The sequence below is a fragment of the Rhineura floridana genome, chromosome 3 (genome assembly GCF_030035675.1).
Source record: "Rhineura floridana isolate rRhiFlo1 chromosome 3, rRhiFlo1.hap2, whole genome shotgun sequence".
Taxonomy (NCBI): Eukaryota; Metazoa; Chordata; class Lepidosauria; order Squamata; family Rhineuridae; genus Rhineura; species Rhineura floridana.
In genome coordinates, this window is record NC_084482.1 from 159,483,134 (window position 1) to 159,507,244 (window position 24,111).

General features: G+C 40.5%; 1 protein-coding gene and 1 long non-coding RNA gene across 4 annotated transcripts; one reads left to right on the forward strand and one right to left on the reverse strand.

The window, feature by feature from the left end:
- Positions 1 to 534: 534 nt before the first annotated feature.
- VHL (von Hippel-Lindau tumor suppressor) lies at positions 535 to 20,439 on the reverse strand. 3 transcript variants are annotated; one of them, XM_061618516.1, is made up of 4 exons: positions 20,347 to 20,439; positions 9,437 to 9,702; positions 4,181 to 4,303; positions 535 to 2,460 (listed from the first exon to the last, which is right to left on the reverse strand). In XM_061618516.1, exons 2-4 carry the CDS (start codon positions 9,645 to 9,647, stop codon positions 2,273 to 2,275), a joined length of 522 nt encoding a protein of 173 aa, XP_061474500.1. In that variant the 5' UTR covers positions 9,648 to 9,702; positions 20,347 to 20,439; the 3' UTR covers positions 535 to 2,272. The 3 variants fall into 3 exon arrangements, with proteins under 3 accessions (XP_061474500.1, XP_061474499.1, XP_061474498.1); XM_061618515.1 differs by lacking the exon at positions 20,347 to 20,439 and adding an exon at positions 10,041 to 10,370; XM_061618514.1 differs by lacking the exon at positions 20,347 to 20,439 and adding an exon at positions 10,010 to 10,370.
- On the forward strand, positions 11,330 to 16,820 carry LOC133380705 (uncharacterized). Its single transcript, XR_009761512.1, has 3 exons — positions 11,330 to 11,472; positions 13,169 to 13,346; positions 15,395 to 16,820. It is a non-coding gene; the product is annotated as an uncharacterized LOC133380705 (long non-coding RNA).
- Positions 20,440 to 24,111: the final 3,672 nt, after the last annotated feature.

Genomic DNA, 24,111 nt, shown 5'->3' on the forward strand with positions numbered 1-24,111 from the left:
ATTGATACCCTTTTCCTCCATGAATTTGTCTAATTTATCCAAGTTGGTGTCCATCACTGCCTCTTTTCAGATTGAATTCCATAGTTTTACTGCTGTGTGAAGTACTTTCTTTTGTCCATCCTGAATCCTCCAACATTCAGCTGCATTGGATGTCCACAAATTTGTTATGAAAGGGAGAAAAACCTTTCTCTATCCACTTTCTCCATGCCATGCATAATTTAATACACTTCTGTCATGTCACTCACCTTTTCTCTAAACTAAAAAGCCTCAAATGCAGCAGCCTTCACTATCCCCTTGATCATTTTGGTTAACCATTTCTGAACCTTTTCCAACTCTATATTTTTTGTTTAGGTGTAACCCAAGAGTCATGTATGAACAGTAGGAAAAGAAGAACTGGCAGACATCCCATCATAAAGGATATTCTACTAGCAACCATCATAGTCACCACCATTGCTTACATGTAATAAAGAACCAGACATAGTAACATTACATTTTTGGCACTTTAAAAAAATAGGGGAAATAATGATAATGAAATTAAGAAACAAACTGCTTTAATGCCTTGAAGTTCAAAAAAAATACATGAAATTGCATTGTATGGAATGTTGAGAAATAATTGAATATATATTAAAAACAATGTTTAAAACCTCAAAATTGCAGTTCAAATAGTTTGGTCTGTGTAGCTGATCTTCACTGCATATTCATCTGGGGTAAAAACAAACAAACCACAAACCACACAAATGTAACAATGCTCCCAAGGGTGAATTCTAGAATAGTATCAAGAGAATATGCCCTGGCACGTCCAAGAGTTCAGACACAGAACTGAATGTTTAGGTAGAGAAATCTAGGTTGCATGGACTTCATTTTCACAAACACTTTCTTCTGCTTTATGTTGCTATTTTTAAACTTTGGGAATGAAATTATTTAGCAGCCCTGTCCTGACAGGAATCTCCTGCCCAAACTGAAAAATAGCATTTAAACAGTGTCTTGCCTCTTCCTTCAAGCAGTTGTTCCTTGCTAGAATGCAACATCACCTGCAGAACTCCAAGGGAAAGGTCCATGGGTGCTTATATTTGACCAGTAACATAAAAAATACAGATTTATCATATGTGCAGAAATTCTTCAAGCCTTAACTTTAAAAATAAATTTACAAAGTATCCTAAAAAAATTAGTACATACCTACTTCACTAACTAGTAACTTTACAAAAGATAACTATTTACAACAAATTCAATATACCTTGATGTTTTTAACAATTTCATTTCACAGTAGTCCTGTCAAGATACATGTTCAAGTGGAAAGAAATGTGTAAGATCATAAAGTAAAGATGTTGGATTGACACCTGACAACCAACAAATTAGTGTTCCACTGATCATCTTTGTAGATCAAAACAAAAATATGTCCTAAAGCAGTCAGCTTCATAATGTTGCTTCAACATTTTGCCAAGAGTTCTAAGAAGGTAGGGTGCAGTTGTTGGGGGTGAGCTCTTTACTGGAACCTCAAAGGAAGCAGGATATCATTTTCACGCTCACTGCAATAGTGAAATTTGATTGAGTGTAAAAGTATGATCTAGCAAAAGACTTTCCCTGCACCACAGGCTCTTGGTTTAGCTGAAGTGGGAACAGTAGCAGCTCCCATTACAGCAAAATGTCCAGAGCAACACAGACAGACAAGGGGCAAATATATGGCAGAGTGCAGTTATTGCACACTGGAAGCATATTGGCATGTAATCTGAAATAATGAGCTGCAACCACTGGCACAAGAAAAAGTAAAGCCATAGAATTCTAACCTCTTGTATTCTATTTGAAATATGAATATAGGCTGAGTTACAGTTTAAGGATAATTTATCCTTCAGTATGAGAGTTAAATTAAATCTGCCCAACTTCCAATGACAATACACAGAGGGTGTTTTCTAAACACCCAGTATAAACCTGTCTTTTTTAAAAGTGGAAAGTCACATGAAACAGCTTTGTCAACATTTTAATCTTCTATCATATGATATCTGGACAAGTGTTTGCATTTGGTCTAATGTAAAAGATAGTATGTGTAGGTTTTGCCCAGACAAGATTTAGCCAAGTATTTTCAACAGTAGCATGGTACTACTTAGTCTCAGTGTGCCATGACTTTGGCTGTCCGCATGTAATGACGTCACAAATCTTAAACAAAAGCAAGTGCTACTTCCTAAAACACTATGAAATGTTAACATCTTTTCTGTTCATATAGCACAGCTAATGCCTCTTATACTTAGCAATTTATTAGTGAAAGTAATTTTCCCACTTATGACTCTTCATCTCTACTCCTTAGCCTATCACTCGTTTCCAGAGAAAGCCGCTGAAGATCTTTTCTAATGTCTGGATGATCTTCTAGATCTTCATATAATGACTGAACAATGTCTAATCTCCTGTAGTCCACTGGTTTTACTAAAGTGCGGACAACTTGAAGACATCTTTCCTTCAGAGTGAACACTGCAGAGAGATAGGAAAGTTATATTTTTAATGCCATGTTGAAGATACCAAGGCATAGATCACGAAAGAAACCAGCCTGAATACCAAAATGGTATTTATCTTGCTAGATAATAATTTCAAAAATCCTTTTTTTAAAAAAATCTAATAGACCAGGGATGGAGAACCTGTGGTCCTGCAGATGTCATTGGACTACAGCTCCCATCATCCCTGGCCACTAGCTGGAGCCGATGGTAGATGTGGTACAATAACACTTTGAGGGTGCACCGCTGTACTACAATAACATGAAACATATGAAGGCATAGAACAGGAAATTATACAAGTAACCTAAAAATAGCAATTGGCATAAACTAATTGAGATATCTCCCTTTCTAACTTCTGAAATACCCCATTACAGGTGTTTGTTATTTAGAGGTAAGAGCTAATGATTTAAAATGGTATGAAATCGGAATGGAATAGAAACATCTAAAATGAACCTTAGGTAAGTGGGAGGGATGTTTCCAGCATGTTACACAACCAGGGCTGATAAAAATCAATGTTTTTTTCTTTAAAAAATTAAAAATCTGATATTTTCATTTAATACCAATTTCAAAATTTTCCTAAAACAATTAGTAAAAAAAAGAGCCTAGGTCAAAGATTTTACCATGAATAACTGGAATACTAATTATACAACTTCTAATTATATTCTATGAATATGTTAACAGCATTTTATGGAGATGGGAGATAACCTGAATCAGTCCTATTCTGCAGGAGGTATAACATGAAGTACACGCTCGCTATCTCCCAAGGCCTCACTACTCTCTAAGTGCAAAGATAGAGAAGCTCAATGAATAGAGAATTTGGGGAGATGAAGGAGATCTGAACAAGGAGGAAACCACTGAAGTGGTAATCCAGCTCTTAACAGCAGCAGCCTCTTCTGCAGATGTAGAGACAATTATTTCTTTCTTTGCACTAATTCATTTATATTGAGAAATAATTTGGCAACTGAAAAAGCAGAAAAGGTTGTGCTTCTTTTCCTGACAATGAACAAGGAAGGCAAAGGAAGAAGACTGAGTTAACCATACCACCCAATATTTCAAGTTTCTCAGGTTGACTTGGTTGAAATTGCTCAAATTTTACTTTTTAAAGAACTTTACATTTCTCTAAAAACTGAAAGAGTTAACCATTCAAAAATCTATGTGCATATTTTGTTAATGTTGTTTGCTGAAGATGAAAACTAACCAGAAGAAGCAATCTTATTAGTACGATTTAAAAGGCTGTTTGGTGGTGGTGGTGATTCTGGCATATCATAATTAATTGGACAGTTGGAGCTGGTTCACCTCCTGAATGACTTCACAAGTTCATTCTAATTTAATACTAAAATGACCAAATCATCATCCTATTTTTAATGAAAATTAATCTGAAAACAATTCAGAGTAATTGCTTAGTGTGTACCTACCTTCTAATGAAACCTACATCTCTGAATATGCGTTAAGTTTATATTAAACAATAATGTACTTCTACTGAAAAATGATGATTAAATAGAACCTTCCTCACTAGTGATTTAAATAATTAAAATTGAGTCCTTCAGAGGCGCAATTTAAATCAAATCAACCATGTACGCTACTATAGGTAAACATGATCAGAAAATGTACATTACAGTTTAATCAAATGGGAATCAGACTATAATTGCACAACATTCTTCAAAGTGCAATGAAATAAATAAATTTTGGGTTAACTTTACCTGGTAATGTAATATTTGCAAATACAGGTTGTCCATTCATATTGCGGGTAGCCACAAACAGCTCTGCTTGGTTCACAAGAAGACTATCATCTGTCCCAGCATCTCTGAACAACCAAAGATGTTCTATAAAAAAATCCCAAATAAAATAAGAACATATCCAGAGCCCTGCGGGATCAGGCCAAAGGCCCATCTAGTCCGGCATCCTGTTCTCATAGCGGTCAACCTGCTGCCCGTGGGACATCCAGAGGCAGAACCTGAGCACAAGAGCTCAGCAGTGTTTACTGACAGAGATTCGAAATGGCATACAAGTATTGAAGAGTCCAACATTGTTCATAGAAGCTGTTCATGCCACCAAATGTTGCAAAAGAAATGTAGGTAAGTTTACTGGGTTTTAGCAAAAAATAAAAAATGAGAAATAGCATTGACACAGTAATCCAGAGAAAGAGGTGTCAACATAGCAAGAGCCTAAATTGTCCCCTTTTGTGAAAACCACATAGCTGCAAAAATTTATGGAAATGCAATCAGATTTTATATAACTCAATAATCACATGGAAAACCTGACCACTACATACCTTTATGTAGTAATTGGAGTATAGGATGCCATTTTTAAGATGTATGCTAAACTGAACACCAGGAGGAAGACCTGTGTAATCTGCTAGTGTAGCACAGGGCCTAAAAGACTGAGAGTGCTTCCAGATGCGGGCTTTATATCACAAACAGGTCATTCAGATCCAATTCTTACATGTGTGTGCTTAGCACCATGGTTTCCACACATTCCTGTTTTTTCTGTCATAGACTAGTTGAGTTGGAAGGGGCCTATAAGGCCTTGTTGCTCTCCTTTGAACCTGTTCCAGTTTGTCTGCCTCCTTAAAGTGCAGTGTCCACAACCGAGATGCCGCCTAACCAATGCCAAATAGAGGGAAACTAGCGCTTCATGCGATTTGGAAACCATACTTCTGTTAATGCAGCCTAAAATAGCTTTTGCCTTTTTTGCAGCCACATCGCACTGTTGGCTCATATTCAGCCATAAGTCATTGCTATTCATTGCTATTCCACTGCTTGCTCTTCACACCATTTGGTGGAGCTTCACTAAATGTATCTGGGCTGTCTACCCCTCTCCTCAATCACTCCTTCCCCACCCTCAAATACCTTTTTCTGTTCTGGGCATGTGTGCAGGCATTTTTATACCTTTGCGTGTACCTTTTCTGGGGGAAAATCCTAAGAAGTATGCAAGTACAAACATTACCAGCCTTAGTTATCATGTTTCACAACAAGCAAAACACAGGCTTGTGCTTTTGCATGGAGGAGCACAATACTTATTTCCTTTTTTTTTTTAATGAGGTCTTGGGAAACAGTGATATTTACCTGATTTTGCACAGGAGTAGTAAAGAAGTCTTACACAAACTTCTGTATTATATTCTTAAAAGAAAAAGAAGAAGCCTGATGCATATGCTGCAATTACAGTGTCTTAGGTAATCCCCCACATGTACTGCGTGCAGATCTTGAGAGAACAGTTCCTCTGAACTGAGTTGTTGAAATTTAAATGTGCCTTCACCATCAGAGGCAAGCAGTGGAAATAGTGTATCATGCCTGATAACTCTATTACATTTTGGTTACCTTGGCACAATCCTGCCTCACAAAATTATTTTGATTATTGTGGCTAAAGCTACCTGAAAGGCCAATTCCAAAAATGGTGTTGGAAAACTATATGTTTGTCCCACAGCATCTACACTATGCAGTCCTGCAGAATTCTATTACATCTCCAATACTTTTTGGCACCTACATAAAGCTACTGAAGGAGATTATCCAAGAATCTGAAGTGAGGAGTCATCAGTACAGTGATGACTCTCAACTCTGTTTCTTCCTTTACATCCAGATGAAGCGTGGAAGTGCTAGATCACAACCTTTCTAGCCCAGTTGTTTGTTGGATCTTCAAAAGCACAAGATAAGACAGGGCAGCTGTAAGAGTTATTTTGCGTAGCGCTTTGTAATGGACTTCTGAACATCAGACAATCAGCTGATTGCCAGATCTTCAGAAGCCCCTTTCAAATTGCTATTTTGTACAGCCCTGGGGCTTTGCAGGCAATCAAATGAATAAGCTCTGTTCTACTGGTGTGGCTAAAATGGGGAGGCCTGACAAGCCTAATTAGACCCATGGGCCAGAGGTTTCCCACCCCATGCTAGACCTTTGCATGGAATCAGTAATGGACTGGATGAGGGCCAATTAAGTGAAGATGGAGGTACTATTTGCCCAGACAAGATGGAGATACTATTTGTAGGTGGAGTGTCCAGAGAGATGGTATTCAACCTGTTTTGGATAGGGTTCTACTCTTAATAAAGGAGCAGGTCTGCACTCTCGGGGTGCTTATAGATCAAGCTTTGCCACAGGGAGTTCAAGTGGCCTCAGTGGCATAAACCACCTTTCAGGTGCCAAGAGGAATGTACCAGCTGCAATCCCTTCTGGAGACGGTACTCTTTCAGTTATCCCTGCTCTGGCAACTTCTAGATCTGGTAACCCCCTTTTTTCCTTTACCTGTGAAACTCTATACAGCTTGGGACCCAGTCAGAGAATTGCCTATTCCAACATTAAACATCTATACATGGCTGTCATCTTTGGAGACCCTCTTTCCTCTGTGTGTTTCTGCTGTCTGAGATTAAGTGGGTGGCAGCAGATTTGTATAATAGCATTATGATATTGCCAGTTTTATTGTCAAACACATTCCCAAGTGTCTCCAACACGGAATTCACCTTTTTCACAGTTGCTGTCCACTGGGTCAACATTTTCAACAAGCTACATATTATGACTCCAGGATCTCAGTCAGTCCCCATATGCATATATAAGAAATTACAGGTTTTTGCCCCAATAGTCTTCACTTTACACTGCCTTACACTGCATCACATATATCATTTTAATGCCCATTCACCCAGTCTGGTGCTCCTCACAATCCCTTTTTGTTCTTAACATTATTAACAACTTGGTATCTGCCGCAAACTTGGCCAATTTGCTGCTCACCACTAACATCAGGTCATTTATGAACAAGTTAAAAAGGACAGGGCCTAATACTGTTCCTTAGGGGACCGCATTTCTTACGTCCTTCATTTGTTAGAACTGTCCATTTATTCCTACTCTCCAATTCCTGTTCCTTAACCAGTTGCTGATCTATATGAGGGCCTGTCCTTTACTTATCTCTTGACTGCTAAGCTCACTCAAGAGTGTCTGGTGAGAGAATATAAAAAGCTTTTTGAAAATCTATATTATTTATTTATTAGATTTATATTCCACCCTTCCTCCCAGTAGGAGCCCAGGGCAGCAAACAAAAGCACTAACACTTTAAAATATCATAAAACAGACTTCATAATATATTAAAACAAAACATCTTTAAAAACATCTTTAAAGAAAGGTTTAAAAACATATTAAAAATTCCAACACTGATGCAGACTGGGATAAGGTCTCTACTTAAAAGGCTTGTTGAAAGACGAAAGACTTCAGTAGGCACCAAAAAGATAACAGAGATGGCACCTGTCTAATATTTAAGGGGAGGGAATTCCAAAGGGTAGGTGCCGCTAAACTAAAGGCCGATTCAGTCCCATAACCAGGCCTGAACCCAGAATGGGTCAAGATAATCTGTTTCATCCAAGAGTACTTTCAATTGCTGCGCCACAACCCTCTCAATCACCTTCCCTAAGAAGGGGGTATTTGCAACCGGTCAGTAGTTGTCACAAACCAATGGGTCCAGGGTGGGCTTTTTCAGAAACTGTCAGATCACTGTCTCTTTCAGGACAGCTGGAACCACTCCCTCCAGCAACGATGCATTGACCACACCCTGGATCCACTCAGTCATACCCCCTCGGCAAGCTTTAATAAGCCAAGAAGGGCAAGGGTCGAGAGGACACATTGCTGGCTGCATCATCGCAAGCACCTTGTCCATGTCATCAGGCCGCATGAACTGAAACTGTTCCCAAGAACTTGCAGCAGATGTTGCACTGGACACCTCACTGGGGACTACAGTAGATGTGGATATGGCATCAAGATTGCTATGGAGACAAGCAACTTTACCCTCAAAGTGCCTTGCAAACAATTCACAGTGGGCTCTGAATGGTCTAAAACTCTGTTTCCTGGAGCTGATGTCAACAGACTCTGACAATATGGAAAACTCCACTGGATGTCTACTTGAGAATGCAATGGTGGCAGAGAAGTGGGCCTTCTTCACTACCCTCACTGCCGCACAGTAGGCATGGTTGTGATGTTTTACTCGTGCCCAATCAGCCTCACAGCACATCTTTCACCACTTGCGTTCTAGCCATTGTCCAGCCTGTTTCATTGCCCTTAGTTCACTGGTGTACCAAGGTGGAAACCAGGCTCCACAGTGCCAGAGAGGGCATTTGGAGGCAACTGCATCAAGAGCCTGACCCGCCCCATGTGTTCCACAGCGTGACAAGGGCTTCAACAGGATCACCTGCTCTATCTACTGGGAACTTCCCCAGGACATTCAGGAATCCTGTGGATTCCATTAGTCTCTGGGGGCTCGGGGCAGACCATCTTAATCTATCCACAAATGTCAACTGAATCACCTCTATCCACATGCTTTTTGCCACTCTCAAAGAACTCTAAAAGGTGAAAGGGTCAGGACTTAACCTTGCAAAAGCGATCCTGGTTCTTTTTCAAGAAGATTTGTTATTCTATATGCATGGTAATTCTGTCTTTAATAACGCTTGCCACCAGTTTTCTTGAAACAAGACGTAAAGCAAAAATTACATCTTAGATGCATCCAGTTGTGCTCCTCTGCACAGAAGGGTGGTCGTCTAAAACTACTCAGGTTTATGTAGCTCAACCCTCCTTCCCACAAGCGCCTACTGTGACAATCAACAGTGATAAGTAAACTACCCAAACTGGTCTGTTCCGGTGTAGTCCCTCCAGCATTAACCAGATCTCTTTCTAAATCTACTCTATACCCTTCTTACGCTCAGTTTTCACCGTCTTTAGTGGCCGAGGCCTTTAACGGCTACGGAAAGAGGGAGAAATTCAACGGGCACAGGTTTTCTGACAGATTAACGTCAGAAAGCTTTACCCGTTAAGTTTTTGCACATCAGACAGGCATTAAAAGAACCTGGACTCTGCAGAGAGAAACAGTGCGAACCCAAATAACACCCAGACGGAACTGTAGCCACTGCTTCCCAGTGTCCGTTAAGCCAGCCAGCCAGCCAACTGCAACCCCTACCCAACACGGGTCGTCAGCAGCAGTTACTCGTACCCACCTTGATAGGTGTGCATCCGGCGGCCCGTGCGCGGTTTCAGGCTCGGATAGGGGCGCGGTTTGCCATCGAAGTCCAGCCAGACCGGGCTTACCAAGCGGGGGCTGCGGTTGCAAAAAATGACCTGACAAGGCTGTCGAGTATTCACCGAGCACAGACGCCGGAAAACCTCTCTTCCTCCTCTCTCTTCGTCTTCCTTTCCGGGTTTCGGCATCCTGACGACTTGGAACTATACAAGCTGCACCTCCAACCAAGTAGTCAACGCAGGCCTAGGCATATGCAGAGAGCAATTACTGGGGAGACAGACCGCCTCGAAATAAAGCACGCACTACGCATGCGCACCCTCAGCAGCCATTGTTTTGTGAGAATCCCGAGCAGCCGTCTGTCTTTTATTCTGGGCGCCTGCGCAGCTCGCCTTTTCGTTTTGGGGCGGAAGGTTTACTGGTGGTGTTTATTTATTTATTTATTAGATTTATTAGTCGCCCATCTGGCTGGCTGTCCAGCCACTCTGGGCGACGTACATAACAGAACATACAAACACATCAGGACATTAAAATCTAAACAATAAAATAGAACCTAATTCTGTCCTTGTCCAGAGCCTCCTTACTCTTGCCCGGCGACGACAGAGTTAGAATCGGTAATGGTGTTAGTGGTGGGCGGCGATGATGTACGGGCTGGGGGCCAGTATGGCCCGGAGCCTGTAGTTCTTTCTAACTCTCTGGAAAGGGGAAGCGCCATTTTTGCGAGGCTGGCTCCTAGATCTTTTGTCTGTGGCGGCGGCTGCCGTGGGGGGACCTCCTGGCTCGGGAAGTTGTGGCAGCGGTTCTCGAAACTTGCGTTTCTCTCTCCGCAGCTCCCGGCAGTTCTTCCTGCACAACGCCAACCGGGGCTGTACTAGAACATGCCGGACGGACGCCCCCGAGCAGGGAACAGCCCCGCCGGCTTGAGCTGGGGGTGGAGGCAATCCTCCGGCGCTGCTGCGAGGAGGATCCGAGCTGGCTCGTCCGCCGCTCCATCCCAGCGCAAAGGCAGTTCTCAGGCATTAGCACTGGCGATGGAGGCGAGGGCGGGCAGCGGCTGCAAATGTTCCGGGGCATTAGGAAGAAAGCTGTTGCAAAATGCAAACCGTTTTCGGCATGTTTCATGAAAGAAAGGAACAACTAAAACACAAAAAGTGCCATGGGTCCCACTGAGAGCTCCTGGCCAAGTGATCAAGAGGAGGTCTTAGCTTTATGTTTAGCCAGTATGGGTGACTATTTAGTTAATCGTTTGCTGGTGGTAAGGTGAGGCTTATTTTTGTAAAGTTCTATTAAAAAAGCTAACAGGGAGGAAAGGGATTGGGTGGGATGTACAGAATATAAGAGAATATATATGGCTAAGAGGAAATTTTGAGTGTTCTCAATATTGTAAGAGCAAAATAAAAGGGGGGAAAGTACGCTTTCATTAAACGCTGTGGAACATGTAAATACGGTTGCATACACATTTTATGCTCTCTTTTACGAGAAGTCCAACAATCTAGAGATACCAGGCAGATTATTATTATTATTAATGATCATCATCATAATAACGTTTCCCTGACCTAAGGAGATTTGTTCTGGTGATGTTTGACAACACTTACAGTGCTATCTTACAAGTGTTTACTCATAAGTAAGTCCATCAAGTCCAGTGGGGCTTACTTCCAGGTAAAGTGAGTATAGCCCAGCAACCTATTTGCCACAGTGGCCAACAAGATGCCTGTGGGAAACCCACAAGCAGAACATGCTTGTTCCCTAACAGCTGGGATTCAATGGGTGCTGCCTGCCATCCTGGAGGCATCATATAGACATCATGACTAATAGCCAGAAATAACCTTATCCTTCATAAATTTGTTTAATTCCCTTTTAAGATCCCCTGGATTGCAGATGAGTGACTGAAGCTGGGAGAGGCTGGTTTGCTAAGACCATTGATTGAGTCAATTCCTGGCAGAAGTAAGATATGACCTTGGTACTTCCTGATTTACAGCCACTCTTAGCGGTTAAATTTCCCCTCTTTGGTTTAAGGTGAGCAGGGCTGGATTTAATATGCTATTTTTGTTTTTTTTATTGTTTATATTAAATCCCATTAGTGACTGACCTGTGGCCTGGGCAGCAGAGGGTAGTGGCACACCTGAAAAGGAGCAGGAGTGTATGCACACCTTGTGATGACACAAAGCTAGATTTGCACTACTGCTTGCTCCCTGACCAATTAGATTGAAGCTAAAATCACCCTAAGGCACAGGGTGATGGGTAAGGAGGGGATGGCATCTGCACTAGAGTAAGCATTCAAGTGGCACTATTATGCTTTGGACAATTTATGGCACACATGCTATTGTTCTAAAAATGCTGTCAGTTGCTCTGAGCTTTTGGAAATGGGGCAATACCAGTGGCAAGGCAGTACCAAAGCATACGTTTCCACTGACTGCATCTTCATCAGTGTAGGGTTTAATCCCGTTTGGTTACTGTTGGAAAATCCAACAGTTCTTCAGAACGTTCCAGGGGAGACAAATGTGTGTGGCCTTGGAATCCAGAGTCATTGTTCATGTTCTCCCAAAGAGGTTTCCAACTTGATCTTACACATATTGTACTTTTCTAAAAGTCCCACTGTAGAACTTACTCAGCGCATAGTTAAACTATGGAATTTGCTCCCACAAGATGCGGTAATGGCCACCAGCTTGGATGGCTTTAAAAGATTAGACAAATTCATGGAGGACAGGGCTATCAATGGCTACTAGCCGTGACGGCTGTGCTGTGCCACCCTAGTCAGAGGCAGCATGCTTCTGAAAACCAGTTGCCGGAAGCCTCAGGAGGGGAGAGTGTTCTTGCACTCGGGTCCTGCTTGCGGGCTTCCCCCAGGCACCTGGTTGGCCACTGTGAGAACAGGATGCTGGACTAGATGGGCCACTGGCCCGATCCAGCAGGCTCTTCTTATGTTCTTAACTTCAGTCTGTAGTAAGTGTACATAGACTTGCAGTCTTTTGGAGTTTTTGATGTACATAAGGAATGAGCACAATGAGCTATAAGCAGTTCTGATAGTGCATAGCTACTAGTTTTTCCAGAAAAGTGGAGTGGGGTATGCTGCTCATACTGCACAAATTGTATACTTATTACTCTGGATATCAAGCGGTGACTTTAAAGGGAAATTAAGATCAGCATTTCTGCTAATTCCATTAGACCACACAACGAGGTGGCATTTGGTGACATTACAATTTGTTGTCAGCATATATTAGTCAAGCACTATATTTTCTATCTTTATTGTAACCATTTCTGCTACATAGTTTACTGCATAAGGTTTTGGAATTTGATAGAAGTTTATTTTGGATAAAAATTATTTTGCCTTTTAAACTTGGCTTTCAAACCCATCATTTTCTTTACTGTGTTCAATAGTGTACTGGAAAATACTTACTCTTCAATGTCACCATTATGACTTTTCACATTGTACACACACAGACGTCTTAGAAAAGAAATGCAGTGATTATTATCACAACCTTTGCATTCTTCAATTAATTTTCTAAGGGCCTTTTTCAATGCATTGATTATGTGGGTTCTATTTTTATCCATAACATTTTTAATGGAAACAGAGAGAAGCTATGCCAGGATCTTGGCATCTGTCCAAGCTTTAAAAATGGATTCTACAAAAGATAGTGAAACAAACAATTCCAAAAGATACCCAGTTTCATCTAGCTTACTTTTGGAGGTATATTGGTATCTTCCACCACAGAAATCTCTGGCTGAGATCTTAGAGTAAACCCAGAGCTCCAACAGAGGAATCATCTAGTTACCAAAAAGAATATGAAAAACTGGTGATATTTGGAGGCACACAAAGATTGCAATTGTAGCAATACATCCTGACCTCAGCTCGAAGGGACAAGACGTGGAGAGAAAGTAGCAACCATAAGGTAAGGGTAAATTATCGTAAGCAAGAGTTCTCAAAATGTGAAGTGGCTCACATAAGGGTGACATGTTGCTCTTAGATTTTCTCTTTCTAGAGCAGTGTTTCTTAACCTTTTTAAACCATGCCTCCTTTTAGATAACATAAAAAATCTCATGCCCCCCCTTCAAATCTGGCTACCCTAATTATTTATTTGAATTTATAAAAGGATTGAAATAATGTGACTTTTAATTATAAATTAACTTTTGGTCTTAATTATAAAAATGAATCAAAAGTACTTTTTTTAAAGATATATTTATTCAGCTCTGTTGTTTTGGGGTGTACAGGGAAACATTTCAGCCAAAAATTTTCCAAAGTGAAAACTCCTTGAAATCATCTTTGGCAACTGAATAAAACTTGAATTCCAAAAACCTTTTGGAGATGCTCTGGGCAAGGACTGAACACCAGTGATAAAAGGGTTCCTCACAGGCTTCTAACATACTGCTCATGAGATAATGCCGAACTACTATGCAGCCATGATGATGTACAGATCACACAATAAGCTGCATATGATGTTCCTACCTTCCAAACAGATTTCATACTTTTACATTTTAATACTGTTGATTTTTTACTTGTAGTGTACATGTTTTGGGACACCACCCCCCTCGGTTGAGAAACACTGTCCTAGAGTTTGCCTTGACTGAGACAAGAAATAAAGACTGCCATGAAATCCTTACATGACAGTTCTGTTGAAATCAGTAAGACATAATTTTAAGTAAATATAGATGGGGTAGCAATAGTGTTAGCAAGACTCCTCTGTAGACACATGTTTCACATTCACACATTCTACAAGTCTTGTGAATTAGGATCTTTAGACACTGGCAATAGTGCGTCTTGGCAGATTTACCCAGTAACTTATACTCGCACAGATCTTAAACATGGGGATATTTATTGAGCATATAAACACTTAATCAAAATATTCAATTCAATTCAATTTATTGTACTAGCCAAAGACCATGACAAATACATTAAAAACATAAAAACATACAGAGGTATGTAAAAGTATACAGAGAACAAATTGTTGTTGCAGCCAAAATACAAAAGAATTTCAGTTACCATCAGCGAGCTCAGTTTAAGACTCTGAATCTCCCAAACAATTTGTAGCAATTTTATCTAGTTCTTTCTAATCTTTTTTGCAGCAAGCGCAAAAAGAGCCCCTTTGTATGTCACGTAACCATTATTATCGCTCAGGAGGAATTGTACTGATTCTACAAGGTCATTCACACTTCCCTGAGACAACAACAGAGGTTTCAAGAATCTCTCTCTTGGGTGCCCATACAGGGGACAAATTAACATATAATGAATAATGTCCTCCACCTGACCTTGGTCACAAATACACAATCTATTTTCAAATGGCACCTTTTTGTAGCATCCATCTAGTACTGCAGTTGGCATGACTTGGAAACGTAGTTACATAAAAGCATTTCTTAGGGAAACTGGCATTAATTTTGTCAAATAACTGGCTCTAAAATGTTTCGTTTTCACCGAAGAGAACCATAGGGAAAATCTGGAGATCTTAATTAATTGTAAGTCCCTTCTAGCATCTATCCAAAACAGCCAGTCCCTTAAATGACTCTTATCCATACGCAAGAGAGAGTTCAGCTCAGGGAGTTAGTAACTGTATAAGAGCCTATGGGAAGTTAAATTCCAATTTTGATGATTATTCAATTCCATATAGCACAACGCTAGAAGTCGTTCATTTAACAGAGTGGCTATTCGTTTAAAATACTTTAACTGCACCCACTCCACTCTAGTCTTTATTGATGGCCAGCCAGTTTCAGTTCACAAGAAAGCTGCCGGAGTTCCTGATGGAAGAGAGTAAAGTTTTCGGAAAAGTTTATTCTGTACGGTTTCTAGGCTTTTAATGGTATCAATATCAAACCCCCATATTTCTGCACCATAAAGCATTTGTGTAATCACTTTACTACAGAAAATTTTTAAGGCAGGTTCAATCAACTGTCCTCCCTTGTTATAATAAAACTTCATCAATGCCCCTGTCGTTTTCTCTGCTTTCAGCTTCGTCGCCTCTCTGTGCTACTTCCATGAGAGGGACTCGCTGAAGATGATGCCCAAATATCTAAATGAACGTACTTGCTCTGTGACCTGTTGATCTAAAGTCCATTTGTACCTTGGACTGCGTTTAGCAAAGACCATAGTTTTAGTCTTAAGAGTAATTTATTGCTAGATGTCCAAGTTTACAGCAAGTGCTAAATGCATCCAAAAGGTTTTTAAGGCCCAAGCGAGAAAGGGAGATGAGCACCAAATCATCTGCATACATCAGAATAAAGATCTTTCTATTCCTAATTACTGGAGAAGAGGAATCTGCTCGAGCTAGCCAAGACACCAAATCGTTAACGTAAATATTAAAAAGCGTGGGAGCCAAAAGGCATCCTTGTTTCACACCTCGCGTTGTTTTAAAAGCTTCTGTCAGAGCGCCGTTTAAACCAACTCTAACCCTCATTTCTGTGTTGCTGTATAATTCTTGAATCAGCTTCAGAAGTCTGCGGTCAATGTTAGAACTTTGTAATTTATCCCATAACCTCGTTCTGTTTATAGAATCAAAAGCTGCAGAAAGGTTGATAAAAGCGGCATAGAGATGCTTTTTATTCTTAGTATATTTCCTTATAATGAAATTTAAAGTAAAGCATTATCTATAGTACTATATCCTCTCCTAAATCCTGCTTGTTCTTTGTGTATGATTTGATTTCTTGCAGCCAGTCCATTAATTTTTGAAGCAGATACCAAGCATAAAGTTTTGAAGGAATATATAGCAAGCTGATTGGCCGGTAATTTTGTGGGTCATTCCTATCACCTTTCTTGTAAATTGGGAATATTATACTTGTTTTCCACCCGAGGGGCATTTGTCCAGTGCTGTTTATCATGGTGAATAATCCGGCAAAAATAGGTATCCACCAATCTGTATTTTCTTTGAAAAGCTCTGGAGGAAGCGTATCTTCTCCTGGGGCTTTCTTTAGTTTCAAAGATGAGATAAGGGTCTTTACCTCACAGCTGGTAAATGGTTGACACTTGGGTAGGTTATCAAGATCTTTATGCACCTCCATCTCTTCCCCCATCGCTAGGCTGTCCACCAAATATGTTAGAGAAGTGATTAACCCATGAAGAGACAGGGACTGAAGCCTCCAGAGTAGACCTTATTTCCTTTAGACCCCGAGTTACAAGATCCCAGAATTTATCTTCATTCCATTCTGTTACCGCCTGGCCCAGTGCCTGCCACTGGGTTTTTATATATACATCTTTCTTATTTTTAAGCAATCTTTTGTATTCCAACCTGCATTTAATTAAATTTCCCATTGTTTCCTCAGATGATTTCTTGTGGGATTCTCTTATTTTTTTGGCCAGTTCTTTCTTGGCCACTTTACATTCAGCGTCAAACAAGCCATAGCGTGTTGTCTGTGTATTTTTATCTATAGGTGTTAAGAGGCAAGGCCTAAGTTCTGTAACAATTTGCTGGAAGATATCTATATGATACAAGGATTTATCCCAAAATAATTGTCGCTTACTCACCAAAAAATTACTTTGTAGTTTCTCTTGGATAGTACTACTCAATCTGCAGGACCATTTCAGTCTCCTCTCGCCCAACATTTCACCAATTAAATTTACTGTTTCAGTTGCTGATACACATTCAAGCAATGGACTTAAAGACACCAATATGGGAAAATGATCGCTTTCTGTTCGTTCAAAAATTTCAAAAGTATTTACTAAAGGGAATAATGAGGAGGAGACCATGATATGGTTGATACCTCTAGCACCACATTTGCTCAAGTAGGTGAAATAGCCTCTAGATTTGTCCACTGAGCTCCCATGCAGGGTGTATAAATTCTGATGGTATACAAATTCTAAGAATTTTAATCCTTGCTTATTATATTTACTATCCATGGAGGTATAGGATGTTAAAAAAATATCTTCCAAGTCTATGCCCAGAGGTTGCAAGAGACCTTCAGAGTCTGCCCCAATTCAGGCACTGAAGTCTCCACATATAAATATATATGCTTGTGGGAACTTCTGATTTATCTGCTCCAGCAAAAGTAATAGATCTTTCCATATCTTGGGAGCTATTAGCGGACAGTTAGTAGGTGGAAAATAGATGTTTATACAGGAAAGGAAATTTCCTGTCTCTGTTTTAAGTTGTATTGACAAAAGAAAGTTGCTTTGTAATCCAAAGCTCGCCAGCTGGGATTCCCCTGCTAATTCTAATGAGATGAAAGACGCCAGGCCTCCACTTCCTCCTCCCTTCTTAAATTTCTTTATAGCTGGCTGGCTAAATGTTTTATAACTCTGCATGGGGAATTAGATTTGTAAATCCAGGTCTCTTGCAGGCAAACTATATCATATTGTTGGGACTTTTCAATAAGTTCCTTATCTGCCATTTTATTTTCCCACCCCACCACATTCCAGGAAATTATATTCAACTCTTTGTGCTTTGTATCTAGTCAGTTGAAATTACTTGAAAATGTTTTAGAAGGCTCATCATTAGTCCTTCTATAGTTACCCTTAGACCAACGTTTGTCTTGAATGTTCGACATATAATGTTCTTTCTGGTTTTCTTGTCTATAGATATCTAGCCGGATATTATTCGGATATGTGACAAATGAAGGGATCTTATTTCTCAAATTCTTCCATCTCCTACTACTCCCGCTGCTGTTTTTAGACTGTCTTTCTCTTTCTCTCTTTGATGCTGAAGATGGGGGGTTACTCTACCACTGACAGAACTTTTTTTGTCGTCCTTTCAGCTCTAATAGCAATTCTCTGTCAGTAAACCTATATAATAAAGACCAAAATTTACACCGTACCTCAGGATCCTGAAATGTTAATTCAATACTGCCTCTTTGTCTGTGGTGGGACAGACATTTGCAGAAGACACCTTTTCTTAGATCCAAGGCCGCTCCCAATATATATTGAATTTCAGCTAAAAGTTCTGTCTCGGATCTTATTCCTCCACCTAGTTTCCTCACTGGCCAATTATGGATGACCACTCGGAGTTCATCTGGGGGTCTCTCCCTGAGTAAACTCTTTTTAAAAATAGGAATTGGGATTGTTCTCTTTTCCTCTATTTTATTGGGCAAATATGATAGCTCTCCGCTCTCCACTGTTTCCCCCGATCCGTGTTGCTGTACAGAGCAGGTGGAGGGTCGATGTATCATATCCAATCCCTCTTCTGTAGATAATATTTTAGGGCTTTGTAAGGTGACACTTGGCAAAGTACTCTTGTGTTCCTTTTGTACTGAAGAAGAGGCAATGTCTGGATATTCATCTAATATCAACAACCTTGGATCAGAAGGAGTAAGATCTAAAATAAAGGAAGTGTTTCTTGGGTGGGGCAGTTTGTCTGAGAGGCTACAGTCAAACCCCCCAACTCTACGAGCCCAACTAATGTTCCAATAGTGGCTTTCAAACCAGATACTTCCTGTTGCAACTTAGCCATTTTGTAAAAAATTCTTTCTGCTGTTTGCTTAGATAAAAAGCATTGATCTCGTAAGAGCCCCCACAAGGAGGGAACTTCTACCTCTGTTTCTCCTAAATCAGGCTTACCTGTACTTTTCTTAACTGTATTTAATATTTCTTTATATGAAGAAAACTGAGTTTGCCTGGGTGGTGAGGAATTAACTTTTATCAGATCTGGATCAATAGACTAATTAGTTGGACCTTCATTAAAAGAATGCATATCTGAATATCTTCCCTGAGCTATGCTATCTCCTACCCTGGCTGTTACACAAACACTGTTTAAAAAGCCCAAACTGTCTATAGATAGCAATTCTGTGATCTCTTGGCCCATCCACTGCTCTTTTGCTTTTAACTCCCTTCCTTCTTTAGCTGGCTCACAATAATCTAGTATAGATTTCTGGACTAAGTTAGTTGGTGAACTGTTGCATGTAGCGCTACGGTATTGAGCACCATATTAAAAACTGAAGACCGGTCTAATCTTCAATGAATAAAAACTGTAGGCAAACAACTCTGTTTTCAGTAACTAAAATTAATAAATTTCACAAATACATTAGAACCGGAGATCTTATAACCCCCTTTTCCAGCAAACATCTGAAGGGGGGGGGAAAGATAAATAAAGATAAAATAAAAATAATTCAAACCAAGTCCTGCCTCTATTAAAGATGGTATCTGTTCAGTTATTGCTTCTAACAGGCAAGCTTTTAAGCAACTGTGTCCTTTATATGGCATCAATCGAAAGGGTAGCCAGCAGTTAAGCTAAACAGAGCTGCACGTTCTATCTATAAGCAGCTGTTCATATCCAAGCCTCCATCAGCGTAGTCTCTTCAAATTACTCCTCCTCCTCCTTGTACACTGTTGTTGTCGCACTTGAGCACACTGCTCACACATTAAGTTCTTTTTACTGCCCTGTAGTGCTTCAATTTCAAAGAAGAAGAAGAATACAGCTGCCTTCATGGGGGGGGGGGAGAGAAAGAAGTACGTAAAAGTACAGGAAAGTACAGCAATGCCAAACTTGCTGGTGTAACAGGCTGGCAGTCAGAGTGGGTTGTTCCCCCCTCCTTATCCTCTTCAGCTTTTCAACACCCCCATTAAGTGGCGGGGAGGAGAGCTCAGGTTTATCTCAACTTTATTGCTCTTCCTCCTATGTAACTTCAATACTTCAGAGCTTCTCTGAGTTTACTGCTGCTGGATGAATATTTGGGCTTACTAAATAAAATGAGCAGGCAAAATGGTGGTAAATGGTGGAGAAATACCTGTCTATGAAAAGCTGGCTTTTAGTCAGTTCAGCAGTGTAGAGATCTTTTAGATAAACAAGAGTCTTTCCAGCTTCCAACTCCAAAGGTTTTAAATAAACGTTGGTGTTTTCCACTTCCAGCTCGCAGGATTTGGCTCCTCGAAATGCCGGTGCAGACTGATTCGCAGCTTATCTCTCCCCTTCCCTTCCTCTTTTTTACAAGATAAATCCCACAGAATGCAACACTGAGATTCAAAATTCAGAAACTCACCAAAGATAAAGGAGTTATCCAGCACTTGTCATAACTCTTCTTGTATTACACCACTCACAACAGGAGGAATGTAAAAATGATAGGGGAGTGAAGCAAACACTCGACCCCCTTCCTACGTGTCTACTAAGAAATAGCTCCCTCTTCAGTTCGAATCTAAATATACACATTTAACACTTCAATGGGGAATAGCTCAGTACCATTACATATCTATTTGACATCAGTGGGGATAGCTCAGTAACGATGTGTGAGGGAATTAGCTACATAAACCTAACCATAACTAAACTCACACATTCACCCTACAAACACACAAAGGAGCACACACACAAGGCATAAACGGAGATGGGGCGGGGAGTTGAGTTCAGCACCACTGAGGAAGGTACACTAGCCTGCCCTTTCTCTCTCTCTGGGCTTACCTTACAGGCTAGGCCTCAGTCATGCACAGCTGGGCAGGGAGGACCAGAATATGACGTTTGAAACACAGTCATACACTGTCAAAGACAGGCAGAGGGAGCAGATGTGGAGGCTACAATTTTTAAGGAAAGGACCTCCAGAAGACAAGATAGAGAGCAAAATGTACCTTTCCCAGCCCTAGTGGGCAATCTGAAAAAAGAGCTAGAGCACGTTGAAACTCCTCGATCAGCTAGAGAAACAGCAAAGGCAGCAGGTCCAGAGCAAAGCAGGAAAAGTAGTGGAGCCCTAAAAAGAACTTTTGAAGCAGCTCCGCAAGCAAGGACCTCTGTTTGAGCAGGCAGGGGTCCAGAGATAGTGAAGGAAAAGCAGGGGAATGTCAGACCCCATGGTTCTGGCTGGCTAAGTGTTTCAGCAGGTGATTTCAGAAGAGAGCGATTTTCAGCAGAGCGGGTGACCAAGACCCAGAACAGTGATTCAGCAGGTGATTTCATAATGGAACTAGGCAACCGGCAACCAGAACCCCCTAACCTGGCTCTAGGAGTAGTTTTTATACCTTTCTGGACAAAAGCCTCAAAGGAGAATACAGAATTGATTGGATCGGGCAGGTATCCTTCCTTAATTTCCATTCCTATGATGAGTCGTATGGTCAGGGTAATCGGCTCTTCTTTTGTGAAGACAGGTGGTGGCATTCACCTTTTAGCTAGCTTGATAAGATTTGAACAACCGGCTCCTCTCTTGGGGGACAAACATTTACAATTACTTTTGGGATTGCATTGATTGGATTGCCAAAGATCATGTCCTGTGCATATGACTGGCATCATCCTCTTGGTTGAAATGATAGACAACTCTTTCAGGTACTTCTTCCATCCGGTCTCAAGCAGCCTTTTCCCAACATGAACCAAACTGAAGCCATTTTAAAAATCATATAAGGCCATGTTGGGGTGGAGTGTCTCTCAGGTTTATAGGCTTGTAGCCAGCCTGCCAACAATAGTGTCAGAGTGACTTCATGCCAGCAGTATGAAGCCAAGGTTCAATTTTTCCAAGTGTCAATTGGTCATGATGAACACAAAGAAGATATCTACAATGCTGCAGGGTTTAGTTTCCTTTCAACAAGAAAGCTTTAGAGTAATCTTTTTAACATCTCTTTTGACTGGTATTTTCAATGTATATTTATGTGAACTACTTAGAGGTTTTGATTTTTAAGCTATATGTAAATTCTATTAAATAAATACTAGTGGCTTTGTAATGTTTGCTTTACTTACAAGTAAACAATATATCAGAAGAGCAACTGGCATATCCTTATTAACTATAAGCAAGACACTCCCATCCCAATTCTCTCTCCTTCACTGTTTCTAGCAATTCAAAACTGCCATCTACTTTTTTGTTTTCTTGTCTCTCTGCCCCCATTTCTCATCTGGAAGGATTTCACCTTCTCCAAACTTTGTTTAGTGTCTCATTATAAAAGCTGGAGAGCAATTACCAGCTATCAGAGCTTCTCAATGATGAATCATAAACTCAAGATCCTGGACTACTGGACAACAATCATTGTTAAATCTATCATCATGAGTCATAACAGTATGCTAGTTTGGATCTTAATTCTTCCTTGGGTCTGGTGGTTGTTATAATGGGCCTGGGGTTGGGAGAGACTGTTGTTGTCATGTGCCTTCAAGACAATTTTAACTTATGGTGACCCTATGAATCAGCGACCTCCAATAGCATCTGTTAAAAACCACCCTATTCAGATCTTGTAAATTCAGGTCTGTGGCTTCCTTTATGGAATCAATCCATCTCTTGTTTGGCCTTCCTCTTTTTCTACTCCCTTCTGTTTTTCCCAGCATTATTGTCTTTTCTAGTGAATCCTGTTTTCTCATTATTTGTCCAAAGTATGATAACCTCAGTTTCATCATTTTAGCTTTTAGTGACAGTTCTGGTTTAATTTGTTCTGACACCCAATTATTTGTCTTTTTCACAGTCCATGGTATCCGCAAAGCTCTCCTCCAACACCACATTTCAAATGAGTTGATTTTTCCCTTATCCACTTTTTTTCACTGTCCAACTTTCACATCCATACATAGAGATCGGGAATACCATGGTCTGGGAGAGATTACATAGCACAAAAGCCAACTAAATACTAGTGTGGGGCTGTTCTGGGGGGAGTGGCACATTGAATGCCCTGCATTCCATGGAGAAATACACTCACACAAGAGTCCCAATGAAATACAAGTTAGCCAAAATGCAGCAATTCCATATTTATTGAGCTTTGGTCCTTGGTAAAGGTTCAACCTCACAATCACACACTCGTTTTTCCAATACAGTCCCAAGTTCTCACAAGCAATCAGAATGATAGCAGCAGCACCTCAGAAAATTTATTTTGCCTATTGCAATGCCTGGGTCTTCTGCAGATAGGGTTTCCAGGTCAGAAGCATCCCAAACCCTTTGATTTCAGGGGCGGGCCCTAGTGATGTCATTAAGCATGATACATTAAGCATCAACCACAGTTGCTTGGAGCATACAATTCAAACAAATACATTTCTCTGATTGGAAATTAAGATAGAAATCTTAGCTGAAAGATGGAGCCTCGGTCTGGGACATTTAATCCATCTTTACGCCTGAGTGGTCCCATGTAATATCTCCACAACACTAGGCTTTCTACAATGGCCTTTGGTGACTGGCCTGGCCTGAGGGCACTTAAACCCTTCTTACCAGAAGCAAGTACACTAGATTAAATGTTCCCTATCCAGACTTCCTAAGCAGGTGATAAGGAATGATCCTGTCACTTCAGCTGGACCTGTGAACACCATCTTTTAGCTAAGATTTCTATCTTAATTTCCAGTCGGATGTGTTTTGTTTGAGTGGTATGCTCCAAGCAACTGTGATTGATGCTTAATGTATCAGGCTTAATGGCATCACTAGGGCCTGTCCAATGACATCACTAGGGCTCGCTACTGTGACATCACTACAGTCCACCCCTGAAATCTCAGGGTTTGGGATTCTTCTGACCTGGCAACCCTAGAATGAAGGGTTGGGGCAAAGTATGTCTTTTTACTGTGCAGTCTTGTGCATGTTTATTCAGAAGTAAATTGTTCAGTGGGTTTACTCCTAGGTAAGCATAAGATTGTAGCCTTAGTAGAGAATAAATCAATTCATCAATCCTGGGTATGACGAAGATCAGACAGTACTAATTCAAAATGTCACTGTAGATTTTTCTTTATTCTGGCATCATTTTCTGTGAAACACAGTTACAGTTGCTCTGTGGTTTTGATGACTTCTTTAGTTTTCATGGTTATAGTGGTGCAAACGTATTTCAAAAGATGGTAGGGGATTTCCAAGATGATCTCTTGCAATTAAATAATA

Bases quoted from the DNA above. Each gene is read 5' to 3' on its own strand.
- VHL (XM_061618516.1), bottom strand. From the start codon at position 9,647: ATGCCGAAACCCGGAAAGGAAGACGAAGAGAGAGGAGGAAGAGAGGTT. The intron at 4,304-9,436 runs GTGGGTACGAGT...ATTTTTTTATAG, and splicing joins CCGGATGCACACCTATCAAG to AACATCTTTGGTTGTTCAGA. The intron at 2,461-4,180 runs GTAAAGTTAACC...ATCTCTCTGCAG, and splicing joins TGCAAATATTACATTACCAG to TGTTCACTCTGAAGGAAAGA.